The sequence below is a fragment of the Hyla sarda genome, chromosome 6 (assembly GCF_029499605.1).
Source record: "Hyla sarda isolate aHylSar1 chromosome 6, aHylSar1.hap1, whole genome shotgun sequence".
NCBI classification, from domain to species: domain Eukaryota; kingdom Metazoa; phylum Chordata; class Amphibia; order Anura; family Hylidae; genus Hyla; species Hyla sarda.
Genome location: NC_079194.1, coordinates 199,713,633 through 199,739,793, shown reverse-complemented (window position 1 = coordinate 199,739,793; position 26,161 = coordinate 199,713,633). Strand labels below are relative to the sequence as shown.

The following is a 26,161-nucleotide window of genomic DNA, read 5'->3' as shown; positions in this document are numbered from 1 at the left end:
TTTGTAATGACATCAATCATTTCACCACAAAATCAACGACGAAGCAAAAAAAAAAAAAAAATTACTTATGGAACAAAATTGAAAAAAAAAAGCCATTTGGTAATTGTAAGCGGCTTCCGTTTCCACGCAGTGCACTTTTCAGTAAAAATGACACCTTATCTGTTATTCTGTAGGTCCATACGAATAAAATGATACCAAACTTATATAGGTTTGATTTTGTTTTACTTCTGTTAATTTTCGTGCACACAGAATTTTTTATCATATATAAAAATGTCCTCTTCCGACCCCTATAACTTTTTTTTATTTTTCAGCGTACGGGGATGTGTGATGGCTCATTTTTTGTGTCATGATCTGTAGTTTTTATTGGTACCATTTTTATTTTGATTGGACTTTTTGATCTCTTTTATACTTTTTTTAATGGTATACAAAATGACCAAAAATTCTCAATTTTGGACTTTGGCAATTTTTTTATGTGTACGCCATTGACCGTGCAGTTTAATTAATGTTATATTTTTATAGTTTGGAAATTCACACACGCGGCGATACCACATATGTTTATTTTTTTAAATTTTTTTTTTTTAAATGGGAAAAGGTCAAACTTTTATTAGGGAAGGGGTTAATTCACATCAACTTTGATTGTGGCATCTTTGATCGCGGTGATCAGTGATGTCTGGAATTAGACACGGGTACTGGTGGCTGATAGCCCTTTAACATGTTAAGAACAATTGTTGGATCGGTTGTGCAGCATAGAAACTTAATTTGCTACACAAAACTACATTTCCTATTTTTACACTGGACGATGTGCAGCCGATAACAATGATCTCATATGCCACATAAAAGATCCAATCAGCTGACGAACGAGTGTTTTCTCCTTTGTCGGCTTGTTGGCCCTTTCACTTAGGCCAATTATTGGAAGTGTTCCTCATCCTCGATAATTTAGTGGGAATAATCCTAGGAGTGGCTAGACAGACTATTTGGAGCTCAGTTTTTGAAAAACAAAGCACAAATGTAGCACAGATTGCTAAATGTATAGCGGATCAGGCAAGGCCGAACTGGGGAACCTGCCCTGGAAATAATTGCAGACCAGCCCCACAGCATTGTGTCAACCATCGGCAGCCACACACAGATTTATCAATTTATAGTACACTTACACTATATATCTATCAAGGAAATAAGTTGCTAAGTTCTTCACTATATTAGAGTCATTTTACTTATATATATATATATACATACTATGATACTGGTACTAGCCAAATCATGTATAGAGAGACCAATATTACCAATAGTACCAGTATACAAGGAGGAATATTATCACCATACATAATACCATCATACTGTTATTGACCAAATCCGGTATACTAAGACCAATATTACCAATAATACCAATATACAAGAAGAGAATATATCCCCAATACAGTGACCATATAGTGGTATAAATCAGCTGTACACAGGCTTTACAGACCATATATGTGATTACATTACATGCAGTTACATCAGGTGATGTCTTCTCTAACTGGAGTTGTTTTTTTCCTTTTTCTTCTCCATCTGGCCCAGACAGCCATAATGTTTTCTTCCAGTCACAACTCATCTCCAAATAACCTGCAAGACAAACATTTTAACCTGTTATGGGCAAAGGGCGTATCTGTACGCCCTGAGCCTGCTCCCGTTCTATAACGCGGGTCGGGCCCGGCCTCTAACAACGTCCAGGACCCGTGGTTAATAGCTGATCGCGGTGCCATTCGCTATTAACCCTTTAGACACTGCGTTCAAAGTTGAACTAAAGGGAAAGTAAATCATTGCCGGTTAGCTCAGGGGGATGTCCACAGCGAAATCGCGGCATCCCGAACAGCTGTGACACAGCAGGAGGGTCCCTTACCTTGCCTCCTGGTGTCCGATCGCCAAATGACTGCTCAGTGCCTGAGATCCAGGCATGAGAGCTCCCTATGGGAGCTATAACATTGCAAAAAAAAGTGAATAAAGATCATTTAACCCCTTCCTAATAAAAGTTTGAATCACCCCCCTTTTCCCATTTAAAAAAAAAAAAAGCAGTGTAAATAAAAATAAACATATGTGGTATCGCCGTGTGCGGAAATGTCCAAATTCTAAAAATATATTGTTAATTAAACCGCACGGTCAATGGTGTACACACAAAAAAAAATCCAAAATAGCGTATTTTTGGTCACTTTTTATATCATGAATTTTTTTTTAAAAGCAATCAAAAAGTCTGATCAATACAAAAACTTCTGATCACGGCGCAAAAAATTAGCCCTCATACCACCCCATACGCGGAAAAATAAAAAAGCTATAGGGGTCAGAATATGACAATTTTAAACGTATAAATTTTCCTGCGTGTAATTATGATTTTTTTCAGAAGTACAACAAAATCCAACCTATAAAAGTAGGGTATCATTTATGGGCCTACAGAATAAAGAGAAGGTGTCATTTTTACCGAAAAATGTACGATGTAGAAACAGATGCCCCCCAAATTTACAAAATGGCGTATTTTTTTCAATTTTGTCTCACAATGATTTTTGTTTTTCTGTTTTGCCGAAGATTTTTGGGTAAAATGACTGATGTCATTACAAAGTAGAATTGGTGGTGCAAAAAATTAACCATCATATGGATATTTAGGTGCAAAATTGAAAGAGTTATGATTTTTTAAAAGTAATGAGGAAAAAATGAAAGTGCAAAGACAGAAAAAACCCTGGTCCTTAAGGGGTTAAACACTGCATTTTTACAGCACCTATAGCACTCTATACAGTAATAATAACCCTCTTAGTGTCCTTCAGAATGGAGTGTGTAGATATGTGGGTTGTGGCTGAGTAGGTAGTTTCGCCCCTCCCTTTACTCCAGTAGGTTCTTGCACATGGAGCTCCCTGTGTAGATTGCTTTCCCCTGTAGGTAGTTACACCCTGTAGGCAGTAGCAGTCCCCTATAAGTAGTAGTTACTTCCTGTAGTTAAGTCTTATTGTAGATAGTAGCCTCACTGTATATAGTTGTAGCCCCCGTTATATAGTAGTAGCAGCACCCTTTTAGGTAGTAGCAGTACTCTCCTTTAGTTGGAATAGTAGCAGCAGCCCCCTTTAGGCAGTAGTATCAGCAGCCCCTTTTAGGCAGTAGTTGTCAGCAGTCCCCTTTAGGCAGTAGTAGTAGCAGCACCCTTTAGGCAGTAGTATCAGCAGCCTCTTTTAGGCAGTAGTAAAAGCAGTCCCCTTTAGGCAGCTCCCTTTAGTCAGTAGTTGTAGCAGCCCCCCACATATAGCAGTAGCAGCTCCTCTTTAGGTAGTAATAACAGCAGCCCCCTTCAGGTAATAACAGCAGCAGTCACCTTTAAGTAATAACAACAGAACACCTCTTTAGGTAGTAACATCAGCAGTCCCCTTTAGGTAGTAGAAACTGCAGAAGCCCCTATAGGTAGTAACAGCAGCAGTCCCCTTTATGTATTAGTAACAGCAGCAACCCAGTTTACATAGTAACAACAGCAACCCCCGAATGTAGTAGTAATAGCAGAAGCCCCCTTTACGTAGTAACAGCAGCAGTCCCCTTTATGTAGCAGTAATAGCAGAAGCCCCCTTTAGGTAGTAACAGCAGCAGTCCCCTTTAGGTAGTAATAATAACAGAAGCCCCCTTTATGTAATAACAGCAGCGGTCCCCTTTAGGTAGTAGTAATAGCAGAAGCCCCTTTATGTAGTAACAGCAACAGTCCCCTTTAGGTAATAGTAATAGCATCCTCCCTCATCCCCCACCTTTGGTAGATAGACAGGCAGTCTTCCCCATAGCCGCCCCTCCCCTCACCTCTCCTCTCTAGATGTAAAAATAAAACAAAAGAAAACTCACCTTCCTACCGTTCCCACACAGAGACGTTCCATCTGTGTCCAGGCCACATAGAACGTCTATGTCATGGCACCGCCGGCAAAATTACAAACGTTATGTGTGGCCCTTGGGGTGTGCAGGTACTGGGGTGAATGGTGGAGCTTATAGTTCTTAGCTCCACCACTTAGTGGCCACTGCTCACAGGGTCCTGACACTAAAGTCAGGACCCTGTGTGCTAGTGTGAGTGAGCGGCCGCCGGGTGGCCACACAGGTGCCGACCCCTGCTGGCATGCTGGGCAGTCGGCCTACTGGGAATTTTCCCAGTATCCCGGTAGGCCAGTCTGGCCCTGGGATCAGGTTACCATCTTGCTTTAAATAAGTTGAGTGGTGGTCTGTAGAGGGCATAGCCAACCTAACCCATATTGTGCAAAGTTGGTTATGGAAGCAATGTGAAAAGCAGAAGGATTTTTAGTTGTAATTTAGTGGAGTACAGGTACAACATAGCAGGATCTCTCTTATTCTGTGACTGAGAATATTCACAGGGAGTGTTTCCTCGCATGCTGGCATTTTAGTATATGTGTTAACTACCAATGTGTTCATGCACAATACAGAAATTGATCAGTTTTTCTTTCTTTTTTTTATGTCCATCATTTCTTAATTTCTGTGAGTGACTTGCTTTGCACTGTTTATTGTTCAATCCTTATGAGCAGGCACTGTCTTTCAGTCTGAATGTTTAAATACAGTCACATGAGGCTGCCACAAATCCTGCTAATCCCAGATGTTTGGATTTTTGCACAATAAGCATTCCAGACATTAACAGAAGATTACCAGCTGCATAAAAGAACTATCCTGAGATGTAATGTTCTCATATAGGATCACACTGTTCCTGTGTAGGCTGAAGGTCCAGTTCTCATTTGCTTTTTCATGCAGCTCCTTCAAAAATATAGAAATGGCATAAAAAGTATATTATTTATGTTACGTTATTCAACCAGATATAATATATATTTCAATTCAATTTCTAAAAATTCTGTATCCCACTTTTGTTTCTCTGTTGACATGAATTGTTGAAAAATCTGACAGGCAATGCATGTTAAATCAGTGGACAAGGGAAGGTTTATTTCACAGATTCCATTGGAATCGTAAGAAGAAAAATTGTAACTCCATTAATTGCCATATTGCATCAATATCTGCCCCACGAAGAATACATTAAAGAGTACATAGCCTTATAGTGGCACCATAAAACTGCCAACTGAGTTCCTAAAAGTCCATTATACCGACCTTCATGTGCTGCAGTACAGGATACACGTTCACTTTGAAGATGATCAAAGATGCATTCAGTAGTTACAAAAAGAAGAATGCAAAGTTTTGCTTAATTCATTTTTTTGTTTTGGAGTCTTTGTTCCCTTTGTTCCCTTTTTGTATGGGAAGGAGATGTATAAAACATCATGAGGGTGTATTCACACGCTATTTGTTCTTGCGGGTTTTCCGCTGCGTATTTGAAAGTGGGCGGGCTCTTCTACTGACTTCAATAGGGCTTGCGGTGGATTTTCCACAGCGTAAATTCCTCCGTGGAAAATCTGCTGCGGCCGGCGAGAAGAGCCCGCCCCCTTTCAAATACGCAGCCAGCGTAAAACCCGCAAAAACAAATAGCGTGTGAACGCACCCTGAAAATATGAAGGAATACAAAACAACCAATCACATTTTACTTATGTATCTGAAGGTTAAAAATTTAGGACAATTTTCTGCCTCCTTATACTTCATCCATAGGCCTTCCAGAGGCAGTAACCTATAGTTGACTCCTTTGGGTCTTAATTCATTTAATGATGAATTTGTATATGAAATTAAAGGGGTATTCCAGGAAAAAACTTTTTTTTATATATCAACTGGTTCCAGAAAGTTAAACAGATTTGTAAATTATTTCTTTTAAAAAATCTTAATCCTTTCAGTACTTATGAGCTTCTGAAGTTAAGGTTGTTCTTTTCTGTCTAAATCCTCTCTGATGACACCTGTCTCGGGAAACGCCCAGTTTAGAAGCAAATCCCCATAGCAAACCTCTTCTAAACTGGGCGTTTCCCGAGACAGGTGTCATCAGAGAGCACTTAGACAGAAAAGAACAACCTTAACTTCAGAAGCTCATAAGTACTGAAAGGATTAAGATTTTTTATTAGAAGTAATTTACAAATCTGTTTAACTTTCTGGAGCCAGTTGATATATATATATAAAAAAGTTTTTTCCTGGAATACCCCTTTTAGCTTAATACAGCCAAGAGCTTTTTAAATGATTTAATAAAGAAGTGATGTTTTCTGTTGGAGCCGCAGACTTTTTTTTTTTTTTTTTACTGCTAAGTAAATGGGTTTCTTTGTAAGAGATTTTTATGTGGATATTTCAAAGCTGTTTTGCAATTTTTGGTTGTAAATTCATAGTTTATGAAATATATATTTTATGCATCTGTTGCTTCACATTTCCAAATGATTTGCACCTTATTTTCACCATGTGTGGCACTTTTTTCAAATACGCATGGCCTCAGCAAGAAGGCGGTGGATGAAAATGTGCCAAAAAAAGTGATACTATGCTCAAAAATTTTTTTTCACGTTAACTAAACCAGCTAATAGGTGATGCAGATTATTTTCCAAGTAGATTTTGTAGGTGTTTTTGTGTCCTGTGCCATAATTTTCTGACAGAAAATCCAGAAAACCCTACTAACTTTCCACTTTACTCAGAAAACCCTATAAAGGAGCGTGGCCATTAGGGAAAGGGGTGTGCCTCAAAAAAAACTTATATTTTATTTTTAAAAAAAACATTACTAATGTTTCCACATATAATGTGGTGGATTTGAGCTCTGGAAAACCCAACAGCTCAAGAGCATGTGTAGAAAAAAAAAAAAAATATATATATATATATAGGGAAAATGGAGAATTGTGAGAAAACCGTCACACACAGGTACAGACAGTATATTATGAATTACACTAACTTTACAGCCGCTGTAGCATAGTCAAATAAAAAAAAATCCTGGAATACCCCTTAACATAGCACAGGTGCAGACACAAGTAATTCATTCAAGTAATTGAGCCCATGATGCCAAGTTATAATACAGTGTCATATTCTTCAGTAAATCCTTTCCACCTTGCTATTCACCTTGCTATTCTCTTGTTGTATGGAATGCTGGGAAAGGTTAGAGACAACAGTAAAATAAAAAGACTTGCACTACAGCACTTTCGGGTGTGGGTTCAGTGCATGAAAATGGGACAAAGCAGCGCTCGGAGATAATAGACACATATTACACAGTGTTATTTATGACTTGGCATCATGGGCTCAAAGGCTGAAGGAAAAAAAGAAAAACATTTTTTAGACAGTATTTAAAAACCCTATTAATAGGCTATTCTGCATCTATAATAATCTATGGAGGCTTCCTGGGATAGCTGTATGGGAGTGATGCCTAAATGGTGTCACCAATTCAACATTCTGCTCCATATATGGCCCCCTGTCCTGGGTGGTGTTTTAGTAAAAAAAAAAGAAAAACAAGATCAAGCCGTTCTGATTTTGTTCTGTTGGCTAAATAAGGCTGGAGATCAGGCTGATAATCTTTTGCGTGGGCAGTTTTTCTCGCACAAAATAGTACAGTAAATTAAGACAGCAGGAACATTTACCCTCACAGTGGGGCTAATTTTATGGTAATTTTTTTTTCTAAGGTTTCTTTATGGCTAGAAGTGCAGGAAACGGTGACCTTTAAAATCCGTCTCTAATGGAACCCACAGGAGCTTTTATGGGGCCTGTGAAAGTATTTTCACCAATCTAAAAGAAAGCAGAGTGTTTGTAATATGCAGAACAAGTGAGACATAATAACAGTCTTTATGTCTATTTGTAGCACATTGTCTGCGGCGCTTGGATTGTACCGGGAAGCCTTTCCTGCCTCGGCACTCCTGAACCCCAGCCTCTCCATAATTGACATGTCTGTGATGTTAATTTATTTTATACAATGCAAAAAGTCATTTTCTGTATTACGGTACATTTTTTATAATTTTACTCCAGCATTTATTTTTATTTATTTTTTTTTATAAACGCCAACATGTTCTTCCTGGAGAAAAGCTTAAGAACAAAAGGCCAAAAAGAATCACATGTATGACTTAAAAAGTAAAAAATTGGATCTATTATTGGAGCTGTCTCATCACTCCTTATTATATAGTAAAGTTGAAAGTCATTTGCTCTGCTGCCCACTCTGCAAACCGGAACACCGAATGATTAATGTAGATTGTGCCTCGTTGTAGTGCCCCATCCATGTAGTAAATGTAACACTACATTTGTCCAACAGTGGCCACTGCAGATGAAGTGTCTGGCTGGCCACAGCTCCCCCCATCTATCCTTGATGATCATGTGGTTTTGAGACTGGGTCAATAGTCATCATGGCTTTAATATGAAAAAAGTTCACACAGTCCTCTAACGCCACATCATGGGAAATGTAGTTGTAGTTTCACAACAGCTGGAGGTACCCTGGCTGGGTAACAGAGCGTTAGACTAGTGTTTCCCAATCAGTGTGCCTCCAGCTGTTACATAAAAACTACAACTCCCAGTCAAAGGCTGTCCAGGCATTCTGGGAGTTGTAGTTTTGCAACAGCTGGAGGCACTCTGGTTGCTGATTGGGAAACACTGCCTTAGTTACAATTCTTTAGTTACACTGCCTTAGATATAATGCTATGGGCAGTATCCCACTGAATAGGCTTAGATACAGGGCTCTTGACTGTATCATAGTGCATAAGCTTAGATACACTGCTCTTCAGGCAGTATATCCCACATATGCTTAGATACATTTTACTTAGTTACACTTTTCTACATTTTATCACACATAATAAGATGCAGGCAGTATGACACATATTTTGCTTAATGGTATGGAGAGGAATATGCCCCTCACTGGTGTGGATCGCAATTCGGCGCTACAAGGTGGCTGCCTGTCACAAATGCACGGAGGGCAGCAGAAGTAAAACAAACCGGTTTATTAGGTGTAAAAACATACAGAGACAAAGTGTTTTGCAAGGAACCCTTTGCTTCGTCAGGCGACGAAGCAAGGGGTTCCTTGCGAAACGCGTTGTCTCTGTATGTTTGTTGGTCTCAATTTTTTACATTATTTACATAGGGCAGCCTGCATGACCACCAGAACTGGGTTTATGTCTTTGAGGAGCAGCATATTTCATCATTTGGGTTGTCTGGACACTGAGTTTCATTGCACCCTTAGGGTGCGTTCACACGGGGGTATTTGTCAGCGGATCCGCAGCTGCGGATCCGCTGACAAAGGCCCCTAAAGTGCTGCCCTCTTTGTGCCTGCTAATAGCGGCAATCCGCCGCTACCAGCAGACACACTGATGTGCGAGTCGCAGTGTTTCCGCACATCGCGGCCGCTCCTCCGGCTCTCTGAGATACACAGAGAGCGGCCGCGATGTGTGTGAGTACACTGCAGGGTAACTCGCACATCGCAGTGTGTCTGCTGGTAGCGGCGGATTGACGCTATTAGCAGGCACAAAGAGGGTAGCACTTTAGGGGCCTTTGTCAGCGGATCCGCAACTGCGGATCCGCTGACAAATACGCCGTGTGAACGCACCCTTAAAAAACTTTTTATATGGGACAAATAATATGATATAGAGAATAACTGATAAGCTTTTAATTTGGAGAAATGCAAGTGACCAAACAAGGGGAAATCTATTATAATATAATATTATATAATATTATATTTCTATACTTTTAGATGATATAACTGCTGTAGAAATTGATTTTATGTCTTATCAAGGAAAATATCTCTTTCTCCTCTTATCGGGCTCATTTTCTGCCTCCTAAATTTATTAAAGGGTAGCTCCCACCATCCAATTTTTTTTCTGTCCCTGCCTATTGCCCATCTATCCCTAACCCCCTCCCTGCTTTTAATTTTTCTTTTTACTATATTAAAAATAACTTTTTGTCTGCCTGGTGGTGTGCTGATTGACAGGCAGGGAGCGAGCGCAGTGTAAATGAATTAGGACCGATTGCCCGGCCGCAATCAGTCCGAATTCAGACGTGACGTCATGCCGTGCTGCAGCCGGTCACTAGGAGGGAAATGAAAAATTCACCCATAAAATGAAAAAATTAAAAATGAAAATATATTACAGATATGTTGTAGTACATAAGTACTACAACATATCAAAAAATAAAGTTGGTGACAGTGCCCATATAATCACTTTGAAAAACAGCTCTAGTCTGCCTTGTCTTTACAAGACAAGACTAACAGCCTACTGAGGGATCCATTTACATGCTGTCCATGAAAGTCTATGAAGGCAGAGAGAGAAGGACCCCAGTACTTTATTTACAGCTTAGACTGCTTAGTACAACTCTATAATGTCCACTTTGCTGCTTCCTATGAGGATTTGCAATTAAGAAATAGGTGATCTCCTCATCTCTGAAATTAGACTCCACCCGCTAGCTCAGAGACACCTGAATGTAGAGATGGAGCCCGCAAAGCAGGAATCTGATGAAATGTCATGTACAAGTTATATAATAATGAGAAATAGTTCATCTACTCATGTACACACACATGACAGCTTATCCAAAAAAGTCACCTGAAACAGCAGTTAGGCTATAGATCAACACTACATTCATGTGATCACCTGCCAAACTCCTTAGGCACCATTTATCTTTAAGGAAGAAAGCAAATGAATCATCCAAAAAAACAGGCTGATTCGTCATCTAATAGCTCTCATAACTATTATATTGCCAACATTAATTTTACATCTATAGACGACTTAAGCTCTGCTCGGAGCAGGAAAGAAATGTTCTAGCACATGTCTTAAAGGGGTACTCCAGTGGAAAACTATTTAAAAAAAAATTTTTAAATCAACTGGTGGCAGAAAGTTAAACAGATTTGTAAATTATACAACCAAAGAAAACGTAAGTGCACTCACCGCATAGCAGAGACTGTTGAGTCCAAAAGTCCGGTAGCGGGACACCAGCTCACGGCATAGGCGCTGGTGAAGTGTGGCGCTCGGAGGCTACGCCGGCAGTTTCGCACGTGCAAAACTGCTGGCGTAGCCTACGAGTGCCACACTTCACCAGCGCCTATGCCGTGACCCAGTATCCCGCTACCGGACTTCTGGACCCGACATTCTCTGCTGTGCGGTGAGTGCATTTACATTTTCTTTGGTTGTTTGACTTGATGCTTCACATTTGTGTACGTGCACCCCGCAGGAGACTTTGATCGGAGGTCACCGAGGACCTTGCTGCTTACATCATTAGGTGATATAGCCCCTTGAGTGCTCTCCCCATTTTCTTGTCTTGGTTTTTTCAGATTTGTAAATTACTTCTATTTAAAAATCTTAATCCTTCCAGTACTTATCAGCTGCTGTATGCTCCACAGGAAGTTCTTTTCTTTGTGAATTTCTTTTCTGTCTGACCACAGTGCTCTCTGCTGACACCTCTGTCCATGTCAGGAATTGTCTAAAGCAGGAAAAAATTCCCATAGCAAACCTATCCTGCTCTGGACAGTTCCTGAGACAGACAGAGGTGTCAGCAGAGAGCACTGTGGTCAGACAGAAAAGAAATTAAAAAAGAAAAGAACTTCCTCTGGAGCATAAAGCAGCTAATAAGTACTGGAACTTTCTGGCATCAGTTGATAAAAAATTGTTTTCCACCAGAATAAAGGGGTACTCCACTGGCCAGCTTTCGGGACATTTAGTTCCAAACCCTTTTTGCGTGTGCTGCGTGTGTCGGCCACACCCCCTCATGATGTCACACCACGCCCCCTTAATGCCAGTCTATGGGTTGGGGCGTGACAGCTGCCATGCCTTTTCCCATAGACTTGCATTGAGGGGGCGTGATCTGACGGCACGAGGGGGCGTGGCCGACCCTCACAGAGCGCACACAGCGTTCGGGACTACATGTTTTGAATGCTAGCCAGTGGAGTACCCCTTTAAGGCCAATGCGCTTGGTCCTTAAGGGGTTAAGGATTCAGCCCATTTTTGGGTTTTTGTTTTTACCATTCCCTTTTAAAATCCATAACTTTTTTATTTTTCCACCTACAGACACGTATGAGGACACCTTACATTTTAACATAAAATGTACCGCAAAACCAAAGAATTCTTATTTGTCGGTAAAAAGGTATAAGAAAACTGCAATTTTGCTACTTTTAGGGGATTTGTTTTTTACACAGTTCACTTTATGGTAAAAATTATGGGGGAGATTTATCAAAACTTGTGCAGAGGAAAAGTTGTCCAGTTGCCCATAACAACCAATCAGATTGCTTCTTTCATTTTTCACAGGCCTTCCTAAAAATGAAAGAAGCGAGCTGATTGGTTGCTATGGGCAACTGGGCAAGTTTTCCTCTGCACAGGTTTTGATAAACCTCTCCCTATATCTTTATTCTGTAGGTCAATGCAATTAAAATGATACCCAATTTATATAGTTTTTCTATTATTGTACTAACTTTTCTTAACAAAATTGGTATGCATAAAATTGTCCTTTTCTGACCCCTAAAATGACCATGATTTGTAGTTTTGATTGGTACCTTCACCATTTTTGTTTTGACGGGACATTTTGGTCGCTTTTTATTATATATATATGTGACTAAAAATCGGTATTTTTTGTTTGGTATTTTTTTATGTTTATGCCGTTTGGACATTTACACAGGCGAACAGAGGTAGGTAAGGGGACCTTTCTCGAGCTAACAAGAGTAAATTATATTTAAGGGTAAGGAAACGTAACGTGTAACTATATGTGTGGCACAATACCCCTTTAAAATGTAACTTTTATTAGATCCTTAGACAATAAAATAATATAATTGACGACCAAATGAGACCATTAGTAATGTCTGTAGGGTGTATATCAGGGCACAGGGTTGATAAATACAAAAAATATCACCAAAACAGGTCAAGATATACCAAGCACACAAACCACATATGGACCATGTGTCTATGACCTGCACAAAAGTACCATAATATATAGATGCCGTGTATAGTTATAAATACAACAAAAATATAAATGGTTGAAATTGACTTACAGTTCTCTGCCAATGGTATCAGGACATACTGGTCGACTTAGGACAGTTGAAGGGTATATTCTGTTGGAATGATGGTATAAAGATATAAACCATACAACGTGAATTCGGGTAGAAAAACAGACACGGTGCACATCTACAATCTTGTATAATGATCTGATTGCTTCTCAGCATAATATCAAAAACTAACAGGTTGTTAGTATACATTTTTGATCAAAAAGTACAAGCCCACTCGCCACATCAAGGCCACCTATCCAGAGTGGCTCCCTAACGTCCCTAGCATAAAATGGCGCAGCACCGGGCGGCGACCACCACCGCCGCGACGCCAATGCCCACAGGGGGGAACAACCCACTGGCAGAGCAGCCCCAATGCCACTCAAACCAGTCTATGGGCCGCACCCTCCCGCAGACACGGCGCCACGGCAGCAACGGACACCGCACAGCACCACACCAGTGTGAACAGCGAATAAACCATACAACAATTACTACCCCTAGGATATAGATCCTACAATTGCCCTACCTGACAGTGGAGGATGAGCCCCCACTTCATCCGTTGACCGTCCGCTAGATAACCCTAAAAAACCCTATACAATAATAGGATCCCTAATGATGATGCATCACCACTTACAGACTATAGATAAAATACAGTGCAATAATGTGCTCAAAATCATATAGATAATAACAAAAGGTAAAAACCTAGACTTCCTCTATGCGTTTCCCCCCATGTTAGATGTTTTTTGGGGTTCTTCAGGAGGGAGTGAAATTGATATAAAACTAAACACTATGAGAGAAGATGATGGAAAAATTGATGTAACAAAGTCTCTCCATAGCTGAGGTGCACATAGATGCCGTGCTTGGGACCTTTCTCCACCATTTTAGCTCACGGAACTCCTGCGATCATATCAGGGGGGTTCCATGAGCTCCACTGAGCTACCGGCAAGTTTCATTTTCACTTTAGATGCCATGATCAGTATTGATTAGGGCATCTAAATGGTTAAATGGTTAAGCAGTGAGTGTGTGGCTACTGATTGTAGATAACACTCACTGCTCTGAAGCAAGCGCAGCTCTTGCACTAGCTTTAAAGCCACTTAAGATGTCGGAGTATGCCCTTGTCATCCTTAAGTACCAGGAGACAAGGGCATACCTGTGCACTCTGCGTCCTTAATGGGTTTAAGTTCAATGTTTTCTAAAGAATGCATAAAGTGCATGTTTTTTGTTTTTTATACTAAAAGTATGACCCAAGCAGAGTCTGAGATGGACAACCCCTTCTAAAATTAAATGTTCAGGATGTGCAGCGTTAATACACTTGACTTATGTCTACACACACACACACACATAATCAATAAAAACTTAAATATACCAAAATCTCCATGATTGGCATGCTAGTAAAAAGGATAAAAAGGTCTGTGGTAAAGGGGTTCCCATGTCTCCCCTGGGGTCACAGGTTTGCCTACCTGATTTTCTTTTTTTTTTTTTTATCCAAAAATCAAGGTCAGGGTGGAGCTCAGCAGGAGAGTAATAATTCTGGCTGGGGGGCCTGTTGAGCAGACCAGATGGGAGAAAAGAGAGCCTGGGGAGTTCTTCCTGTATAAGGGCAGGGTCACACAGGGTGCATCCATAGTGTAGTACATTCTGAGGATGCACTGACGGCAGTCACAGAGGGTCTGCAGAACGAGCTCCCGGCTGCGGCCAGGTAGCTCTGTGTGTCCGCTTGTAGTCGCGGATTCCTGCTGTATAAAGTGTAAGTAATGTAATTACACTAAGTGAGGATATAACTCAGGATCAATATAGGATATGTAATGTAATGTTCTGTATGTACACAGTGACTCAACCAGCAGAACAGTGAGTGCAGCTCTAAAGTAAAATAAAGGGTATAACTCAGGATCAGAACAAGATAAATAATGTAATGTATGTACACAGTGACCCAACCAGTAGTTACCGAGTTACATCCTATTATTCTCTAGAGCTGCACTCAATATTCTGCTGGTGGGGTCACTGTGTACATACATTACACTACTTATCCTGTACTGATCCTGAGTTATATATATTATACTCCAGAGTAAGTATTCTCCAGAGCTGTACTTACTATTTTGCTGGTGGTGTCACTGTGTACATACATTATGCTTACTCACCAAATTGGCAGGCCCTTTAAAATCTGCGCAGTGGCTGACTGGGTAGCCTCGTGATCTCAGACAGTGATGTCAGGGGACAATGTCAGGAGTGATGTCTGAGAGCGATGTCAGGGGGTAATGTTAGGGGGCAATTCCAGAGAGTGATATCAGGGGTGGTAATAGGGGATGATGTCAGGGGTGATGTCAGAGGGTGATATCAGCGTGTATGTCAATGAGCGGTGTCAGGGCTTTGATATCAGGGGGTGATGTCAGTGAGCACTCATTGGGGATGTCAGGGGTGATGTCAGTGAGCACCATAGGTCAAAATTGCTTATTTTTGGTCACTCAATATACCATAAAAAATTTCCGTAATCAAAAAGTCCCATCTAAACAAAAATGGTACCAATATAAAATACAGATCATGGAGAAAAAATGACCCTCATACCACCTGTATATAGAAAAATAAAAGTGTTATAGGGGTCAGAATAGGGCAATTTTAAGCATATTATTTTCGTACAAAAAGTTATGATTTTTTTTTATTAAGTAGTAAAATAAAACAAAACCTATATATATTGGGTATCACTGTAATAAAGATAGCTACAGTTTTAAAAGTTGCAAAATTGCGTGGTTTCTTTTCAAGATTACAAAAAAAATTTCTATATTAAACAATTTATTCATTGCATGTGTGCAAGGCATCTTTATGTGTTTGGCTTACACATGGGGGGTGCATGGGGGCCCTATGATCCTCTATTGCCCCATGAGTTTTCAGTCCACCCCTAGCCCAAGGGACTACAACTCTCAGTTGACCTGGACTATTCCAACTATTCTTATTGTGGGCATCACATCAGTAGTAAGTACATAGAGTGTGGAGAATTGGATGAAAGTTATATTACCAGTCTGGATTGGTCAAGAAGATGATGCTGAAATATAGGTTTAGTGATGATGAAGTCATCTTTCAGGATGATAATTCACTTGGCAGTAACAAAGAGTTTTTCTTTAGGAAAGGCATATCAACTCAATGACATAGCCAGCAAATAGTTTGTAATTTAATTCTACTGAATATTAATGGTGAAAATCCAGTGAAAACCTTTTTTCTTTTAAATCAACTGGTGGCAGAAAGTTAAACATATTTGTAAATTACTTGTATTAAAAAATCTTAAACCTTCCTCGACTTATTAGCTGCTGAATACTACAGAGGAAATTCTTTGTTTTTGGAATGCTCTCTGATGACATCACGAGCACAGTTCTCTCTGCTGAAGTTATTTTAATAATAACGCTTTATTTATTGTTGTCCTTAGTGGGATTTGAACCCAAGTCCCCAGAGCTGCAAGGCAGCAGTGCTAACCACTGAGCCACCATGCTGCCCTTAGCATACATCTGCTATGGATGGTTGCTAAAATGGATATATATTGGGTATCACTGTAATAAAGCTGAATTAGCTGCTGAATTAGCTGCTGAATACTACAGAGGAAATTCTTTGTTTTTGGAATGCTCTCTGATGACATCACGAGCACAGTTCTCTCTGCTGAAGTTATTTTAATAATAACGCTTTATTTATTGTTGTCCTTAGTGGGATTTGAACCCAAGTCCCCAGAGCTGCAAGGCAGCAGTGCTAACCACTGAGCCACCATGCTGCCCTTAGCATATATCTGCTATGGATGGTTGCTAAAATGGATATATATTGGGTATCACTGTAATAAAGCATACATCTGCTATGGATGGTTGCTAAAATGGACAGAGATGTCAGCAGAGAGCACTGTGTTCGTGATGTCATCAATGTTCCAAAAAGAAAGGGATTTCATCTGTAGCATTGAGCAGCTAATAAGTACTGTAAGGATTAAGATTTTTTAATAGAAGTAATTTACAAATATGTTTAACTTTCTGCCACCAGTTGATTTAAAAGATAAAAGGTTTTCACCGGAGTACCCCTTTAAAGAGAATGAGCCCATGAAATGGCTTCACTATACAAAGCGGATTTCTGAATCGGTTTTTGAGAAAGTTGTAACCAGCATCATGTAGAATTTTGTTTATAGTTAGTGAAGTCCAGACCTCAGAGCATTCAGGTGTCATATAAGCCTCAAAAGGAGGAACAAAGCAATAACTGAGATATTTGTGTTGATGATTGCATTCTTTTTCCACTACTACATCTAAAAACATATGCCACTAATAAAATAATTTACTTGGATTTGTTTTAGGTATGATTCTTAAAACTAGAAAATATTAAAGTGGTCTTCTGGAGAAACAGAAAAAAAAACATTGCTTTAATAAAGTTGTATTATTTTAAGTATAAAAGTTGTATAATTGTATTTACAAATATATATATAACTTTATTTGCAAAAAAAACTTTTAGACTTCGTGTGGCAGCAGTAAAAGCCGACATGGGGCTCTCTGTACCACCAATTTTCGGAACTGCAGGGCTTTCATGCGCTAGTGAGAGAATTAATCCGCTGAACCACTACCCACCCTGTGTATTGTGTACCCATATGCATTTTAGCTGCCTATTAGAATATACATTATAGTAATCACTGCTTGGTCTGCTACAGCGCTGAAGTGTATATGGCACAGCACTAGAGACAGAGAGCCCAGCCCATTGTATTGTATATTGTAGTGGGCAGCTAAAATGCATTAGAATGTACAATACATGGGGGGGGGGGGGGGGGGGGGGGATCTCTATCACCAGAGCTGTTTGCACTGCAGCACTTGAGTAGAGTGGGTAAGTGGTGATCAGGGCATGGGAAGCCATGGAGTTCCCAACACAGACATTGGTGGCAGTAGAGAACCCAAACAATGTCTAAAAAAAAATAAAGTTATTATTATTTATTACAAAATAAAAAAAATGTTTTTTTTAAAAAAAGGTTATTTTTCTGGATTACCTCTTTATGATATTAAAGGTGTATTCCACCCTTAGACATCTTATCCCCTACCCAAAGGATAGAGGATTAGGTGTCTGATCACCGGGATCCTGCCACTGGGACCCCCGCGATCTCCCTGCTGCACCTGGCTAGCTGTGCCGGGAGCTGCTCCAGTCTCAAAAACTCTGGGTTTCCGAGGCAAAGACGTGACATCACACCACGCCGCCTTGTGACAACACTCCACCCCCTCCATTGATGTCTATGGGAAGGGACGTTACGGCCGTCATGCCCCCTCCCATAGACATGAATGGCGGGTCACGCTGGGTTTCCGAGACTGGAGCAACACCTGGCACAGAATGCCGGGTACTGCACGGAGATCGTGGAGGTCCCAGTGGTGGGATCCTTGTGATCAGACATCTTATCCTCTATCATTTACATAGGGGATAAGATGTCTAAGGCAGAATACCCCTTTAAATACAAACATTGTGGGCAATTTGTCAAGGCTTGCATGTCTGTCTGCTGGCAAAAAAAAATGCTAATTGTTTTGCAAGTCTCATATTACTCTGAAAAATTCTGTGTTTTGGTCAAAAAATTGCAAGCATTTCCTTGATAAATTCTAAAAATTATAAAAATTTTATATATCCTGCAAATTAACAAAAACTACTAAACTGGGTAACATGAATTTAATCATTTATCTTTATTTATACTATATTTATATAGTTGTAACTACAACTACACAAGGTTGGAAGTAGTCTGGAATCCACCTCCTGTCATAAGTGGCTCAGGCTGCTGCTCTGTCCTTTCTTTGTAGCTTTCACTGCAGATGATGTGTATACAATCTCATATCTTCCTAGTATTATCTTTCATAGAAAAAAGGATAAAATGAATTTAAACTTGAAACAACTGAACCAGGAGTTTCAAAAGACTATCAAGCAAGTATCACAGGCACGCTAAGGCAAATCCTGGAGAATAATCTCTGGATGATTATAAAATGGTTCTATCCAGCAGCATGCAGGCGCGATAGCGTTACCCTAATTGTTTCACAAGATAATTACACTTATAATTTTGTCTGTTTTTACCCAAAACATTGAAGGCCTTTGTCACTCCATCCTACACTTGCCTGACACAATCCATCCTAATTATTACAGCTATCATTACCGCTCTCTAGTAATCCATAAGCAGAGCTCTGAAGTCTATGTGCATTGTTATTTCAGTCAATAGAAAGGGCAGACAGCTCACAGCTGCATAGATATTATTGTAATGGTCGGTCAGGTCTCCGTTATAGGTCTCATCTCTGGATCAAAATGTGATTAGTAAAGCCTCATACAATAGTCGACAAGATATTTTCAAGGCAACTTTATCCATTGCCAAGATTTGCTGCAGGGAAATTATCTGCACAGAAAAGATGGCCATTATCATTACACCACCCCAACTGTGAAACTCCACCCTCTAGCTCAGAGCCCATTAACCCAGACTATCTCTCACTAGGAGAAGAGGTTAGCATGACCTTAGGACTGGATATCTTGCCCATTAAGGGGTTGTTAGGAATTAAGAAAAAAGTCTGTTTTTCTTTTTATAGAAACAGTGCAATGCCACTCTTATTACTATGTTGAGTCTGATAATGTCCCATTAAACAAATCTTAAAATAGCTATAGCTTATATACAAACATGCTGCAAAGTTGGTATTTTTTGGCTGGATTTAACATGTGACTGTCATTTAACAATTTTAACATAGTTACATATAGTTAACAACTCGATCAGACATGTCAAAAGTTGTTTATCGCATCGGGTCTCCCTTCAGAGACTTGGTGTGATCATGAGTTATCAGCCGGGAAAGTGGGTGGCATTGCATTCCGCTCCTTGGCCAGCCAAAAGATTTGTACATTTCTTTGCATAGATGGAGTGCAGTGCCGCCTGGTTCCCCGGCAAATAACTTATGATTGTAGTGGGTCTTAGACGTTAGACCTGATGTGATCTAGGGATGGACCGATATGAATTTTTTAGGGCCGATACCGATAATCTGTGGCCTTTCAGGCTGATAGCCAATAACTTATACCGATATTCAGGTATAAGTTATCGGCTATTTCTGGGGGAGGCAATGGGGCAGCGGCGGCAGTGGTCGACTCTGGCCGGGCGGGGGGGATGGGGGGGGTAGGGCGGGGCATTATCGGCATTTCGGCAAGGTAATTGCCGATATCGATAATGTCCAAAATCGTGAATATCGGCCAATAATATTGTCCAAACCGATAATCGGTCGATCCCTAATATTTATTTTAGCTGTTGAACATATTAGAACTAGAGCCTATTTTTCATGGGATGATTCATAAGTAATATTGAGAAGCCAAAACACATTTAATAGCTGTTTGCCAAACAGCTGTCAATAGCTATCTTATCCAAACCTCCCAACCTCCCATACACAGTAACAGGCGGAGATTCAATAGTGTAAATGGGCCCCATCTTAAAAAAATTTAATAAATAAGGTCAGGCAGTTAAGATCCAACATAAACAATCCTTCTAGTCCCTTTCCCTTCTTGTCAGGGAGAATAATGAGGCCTCAATACACATTACTGTAGATTGTTAACCAGTCCCACCCAAATTGCAGGTTCAGATAACTTTTCAATATTATGTATGGGTGCCTTTGGACCTTGATGACATGACCTGTGTGTAAAATAATAACAAAACATTTTACAATGCACATGCTCAGTATAGATAATGAGTCGACCTTCAGAATAATTTCCTGTAGGGAAGGGTCCAAAAATCACAGTTGAACAAATGATTTTAAGGTAAAATTCAAGATAAATACCTAATGATGTTCTTGATCTATTTTAGATTGACAGAACAGAGACAAATGTCAACAATTTGAATCCTGTGTTTGCAAAAAAGTTTACAATCAACTACCACTTTGAAGAAGTGCAGAAGTTGAAGTTTGCCATTTTTGACCAAGACAAGTCAAGCACCCAACTGTATGAGCATGACTTCCTGGGGGAGTATGTGTGCACACTCGGATCGGTAAGTTGCCACTGTATTGTTTGTGTGGGGGATACACATTCTTTCCATGCTCCACCCCCTTTGTGTACTTTTTTTTAATTATTATTATTAAAAGCTTGACTAACCTAAAATTAAGGGAGGGAGCATTGTGCTTCCGATGGCCTTAGAAACTGGCTGTGGACAGCATTATTAAAAGTCTCACATTTGTCTCATGATGTAAAAGTCGCACAAAAAGTCGCAGAGAAATTCGATCAGCACCAGATTTATCACTTGCCCTGTGCCATGTAATAAATTGGAAACAGGTACAGTTTTCACCACGTGAATTAATGGAGTAAAAAGTCGTGCACTTCCTCCACTTTCCATGAATACCCCCCACTGTCTTCTGGGAGAAACATAAACTTGACTCATCTGCATGAGCAGGGAGAACCGTACACTTGGTCTTGGTCAACACTCTTGGTCAACACTCTGAATCATCAGCAGCAGAGGAAACAAATACACCAGACTGAACTTACATGGAATCGACATGGAATTCACTGCCAGTGGCTTATCCTCCTTGTAAAGCAAAAAAAGCAGACATGTATTATTTAATCTGGTAGCCATGAGATCTATATTTGGCATCACTAAAGAACTGTAATACTTCAAAAAGACCAGCAGATCAGAGACCACTCTCCTGGTTCTGTCAAGCCTCTGCATAATCTGTTTGCCGGGATATTTAATGCTTTTAGAATGTATTGGGATTTCTCTTAGCCAGTTGAAAAATTTGAGACCGTAAAGGCCCATTCACACAGTGGAATATTTGCCTGGAAAAGTTCTGGACAGACATTTAGTGCATGGCAGCCTCTGACTCAATCAGTCTGAGCTAGGACTGGTCAGACATGTCCAAGGCGATCTTGCTAAAAGAGTCCTGAATTCTCAGTTTCCACTGCAGAATTTTTCGCATCAGAAATTCTGCTGTGTGCATGGTGCAGCAGAATTTTCATTGAAAACAATAGTAGGCTGCTGCACTGGAATTTTCCAAACTTTTTCCACTGGATTGCTTTTTATAAATTCTGCTGTGTGGATGGGTTTTTATCTCTCCCTGATTCCACTACTACTTGTCAGCAGACAGCTACACCTCAGCTGATATTAACAAACAGCCCCTTGTTTCCCTAACTATATGTTGTTCAGACAAATCCTTCCCTGCTGGGTTCTGGCTATTGAAACTGCTACAGTTCAGACTGACAATCTGCTTGGTGGGTGGCACTTCTATTTGTCACATGATCGTCTTTGAACTTAATTTCCCAGCTGTCATTAGTGCAGATGCTTATTTCTGTGTTGCATAATGAATCATTCATCAAGAGAATCTAATCTTCCTAAAAGTAACGCTATCTTATCTCTCATCGCACAGCATACAGTGCTATTTTAGTGAATAATATCCTCCCCCCCTCCCCTCCTGCCAAGTTATTTACTGTTACAGACTGTAATAAAGATATAGCAGTACATAATGTATATTTACCTCATCCTGGCCAGTGAACATTCTGTTAGACAGCCAGACTCCCTCATATAAAAGAATGTAGGGGAACTGTATGCAGTGTAGCAACTGTATATGATGCAATCTATGTGGCTGTATATTTTCTGAGTGTAAAATGAACTAAGCAACTGAGCATGCCTGACTAGAAGAGGAATCCGTCTACAAGACATATCACATGGCAACCAGTAAAACACAGGAGAGCATCCAGCCTATATTGGTAGGGACGCCTTTTAACAACTATTGATTTCTGATAATTACGTGTATCTGTAAATATGTTAAATTTCACATAATTTATCAGTTTAGACCTATTTATCTTAATTATAAAACCCCTTTAAGAAAAGAAAAATGACTTATTTTACCCATAAGCAGTGCCACCCTTATTTGTGGGCTAGTTGTGGTACTGCAGCTTAGCTCCATTCATCTGAATCAGCCACTTTAATTATTATATTAGGGAATGGCATACATTCTATATTCCTAATGTACTGTAATTGTTGTGAATGCAGCCTTTACATGTTGGAGTATCCCAATAATAACCCCGCACCAACATTGGTACACAGCCCCATTCATCACTGTAGGCAGTTCTGACATAGGCTGTGGTAATGTACATTACATTGCCAGAATACAGCCTGCTGTAAGTGGTAGTTGTGCAGTACTCTGGAGGAACTATGTAACTTGTTGCTATTTGGAACTACACATTAAATAATTCCTAAATAATAATAATACAATCCACGTCTCTCCCCATTGTATCAGTTCCTCCAATATCCACTAGGACAAGTTTCCCAGCATGCTCCATTAGTCAGGCTTATTATGTGCTGCTTGGAGGTAGAGAAAGCCATGTATGACAATTATTCCACTGTCTCGCTATCAGAGATTGTTAGATACATGTCACATTTCTAAATCCAGCAAATAATAATTGTTGTGCAACTTATTCTTTATGTTTTATTTTCAGATTGTTTCCAGCAAGAAGGTAACACGACCCTTGGTTTTAGGAAATGGGAAGCCAGCGGGGAAGGGAGTCATAACGGTAAAGAGGTTTCTTTTTCTGTACTGCCTGTGTCATTTTAAAAGCTGTTTGAACTTCATACTGAGATAATCGCTTGATTATTCCATCGGTAGCAATCATTCTGTTTCTAGTAAAAGCTGAAGACATGCATCATGGCAACAGTAACCTAGCAACAAGATAACAGCGTCAGGATAACAATATGCTGCATGTTCCTCTATGCATGAGACAGACTCAAGTGCACCAATTGTTTCATTATTCCAACAACTTGGTAAACAAAGTGAACATTGTGCGTGGAAAGTCTTTTTTTATATTTCATGGGGAAAGTGCAGCAAAAATGTAAGATTGTCTCTTACAGTCTTGTACGGAGGTTTTGTAACAGGCTCTTTAAAAAAAGCAATTCCTGTTATGTCTGTTATTATAGAGAATTAATAGCAAATGATTTAATAGTCCTTCAACAATGTGATGGATATGTGGATGGATGATATATATCAAAGAAACAAATGGAGGTTATATGTGTAGATAGACAGAAATGGGATAGATATTAGATAGATAGATAATAGATAGATAGATAGATAGATAGATAGATATTAGGTAGATAATAGATGGATAATACAGGGTAGGCCATTTATATGGATGCACCTTAATAAAATGGGAATGGTAAGTGATATTAACTTCCTGTTTGTGGCACATTATATATATCTATCTATTATCTATCTAATATATATATATATATATATATATATATATGATATCCATCTACCTAATATCCATCTATTATCTATCTAATATCTCTCTACCTACCTAATATCTATCTACCTATCTCTCTATTATCTACCTAATATCTACCTATCTATCTATTATCTATCTATCTACCTAATATCTATCTACCTATCTATCTACAGGGTGGGCCATTAATATGGATACACCTTAATAAAATGGGAATGGTTGGTGATATTAACTTCCTGTTTGTGGCACATTAGTATACGAGGGGGGAGAAACTTTTCAAGATGGGTGGTGACCATGGCGGCCATTTTGAAGTCGGACATTTTGAATCCAACTTTTGTTTTTTCAATAGGAAGAGGGTCATGTGACACATGAAAATTATTGGGAATTTCACAAGAAAAACAATGATGTGCTTGGTTTTAACATAACTTTATTCTTTCATGAGTTATTTACAAGTTTCTGACCACTTATAAAATGTGTTCAATGTGCTGCCCATTGTGTTGGATTGTCAAGGCAACCCTCTTCTCCCACTCTTCACACACTGATGGCAACACCGCAGGAGAAACGCTAGCGTAGGCTTCCAGTATCCGTAGTTTCAAGTGCTGCAGAATGGGCAAAACCAAAATTGGAACAGGACCCTCAGTTTACGCAGAAGATTTTGTTCAGTGATGAGGAAAACTTTTATGTAAATGGTGAAGTTAACAAACAAAGCCACCGCTATTGGTCTGACACTAACCAACATTGGATGAATCCCTCCAAGACTGTTGGAACACAAAAAATGATGGTATGGTGTGGTATATCGGGTACAAAGATAGTGGGGCCATTCATCAATGGAAACCTCAAGGCCTCTGGATATGCGAAATTGCTACATGATCATATGTTTCCCTCTTTATGCACTGAAGCTGGCACGTTCCCTGTGTTTTTCCAGCAAGACGGTGCACCATCACATTATGGGTGTCAGGTCCGAGCATTCCTAAATGAACAGTTTCCTGGAAAGTGGATTGGCCAGCGTGGGTCAGTTGAATGGCCCCCAAGGTCTCCCGATCTGACCCCCTTAGACTTTTATCTTTGGGGTCATCTGAAGGCAATTGTCTATGCTGTGAAGATACGAGATGTGCAGCACCTGAAACTACGGATACTGGAAGCCTGTGCTAGCATTTCTCCTGCCGTGTATATAGTTGTATATAGCAGTGTATACAGATAATGGAAGCCTGTGTTAGCATTTCTCCTGCGGTGTTGCTATCAGTGTGTGAAGAGAGGGAGAAGAGGATTGCATTGACAATCCAACACAATGGGCAGCACATTGAACACATTTTATAAGTGGTCAGAAACTTGTAAATAACTCATGAAAGAATAAAGTTATGTTAAAACCAAGCACATCATTGTTTTTCTTGTGAAATTCCCAATAAGTTTGATGTGTCACATGACCCTCTTCCTATTGAAAAAACAAAAGTTGGATTCAAAATGGCCGACTTCAAAATGGCCACCATGGTCACCACCCATCTTGAAAAGTTTCCCCCCTTACATATACTAATGTGCCACAAACAGGAAGTTAATCACCAACCATTCCCATTTTATTAAGGTGTATCCATATAAATGGCCCACCCTGTAGATAGGTAGATATTAGGTAGATAATAGATAGATAGGTAGGTAGATAGATATTAGGTAGGTAGATAGATATTGTTACGCCGAGCACTCCGGGTCCCTGCTCCTCCCCGGAGCGCTCGCGCCGTTCGTCTCTGTGCAGCGTCCCGGTCAGACCCGCTGACCGGGAGCGCTGCACTGGTGTCACCGGCGGGGATGCGATCCGCCTAGCGGGATGCGCCCGACCGCGGGTCGCATCCCAATCTCCTCACCTGCCCCGTCCTCTGGCTGTCCCGCCGGCTCTCTGAGATTTAAAGGGCCAGTGCACCATTGATTGGTGCCTGGCCCAATCAGTACCTGCACCTGCGGCAATTGTATATAAATCCACTTCCCATTCCTGTCCTCGCTGGATCTTGTTGCCTTGTGCCCTGTGAAAGCGTTTAGTGTGTTCCCAAGCCTGTGTACCCAGACCTTCTGCTGTTGCCCCTGACTACGACTTTTGCTGCCTGCCCTGACCTTCTGCTACGTCCGACCTTGCTCTTCCCTTGTCCCTGTGTACCGCGCCTGTCT

The 26,161-nt window shown here is 40.2% G+C and overlaps 1 protein-coding gene across 1 annotated transcript in view; it reads left to right on the top strand.

Annotated features, from left to right (window-relative positions):
• CPNE2 (copine 2) overlaps positions 1 to 26,161 on the top strand; it is a 161,193-nt gene that overhangs the window by 81,072 nt on the left and 53,960 nt on the right. The window contains exons 3-4 of the mRNA XM_056526169.1: positions 20,613 to 20,792; positions 23,231 to 23,305. Of these exons, the coding sequence (XP_056382144.1) occupies positions 20,613 to 20,792; positions 23,231 to 23,305 (255 nt within the window). The remainder of the gene's footprint in view (positions 1 to 20,612; positions 20,793 to 23,230; positions 23,306 to 26,161) is intronic.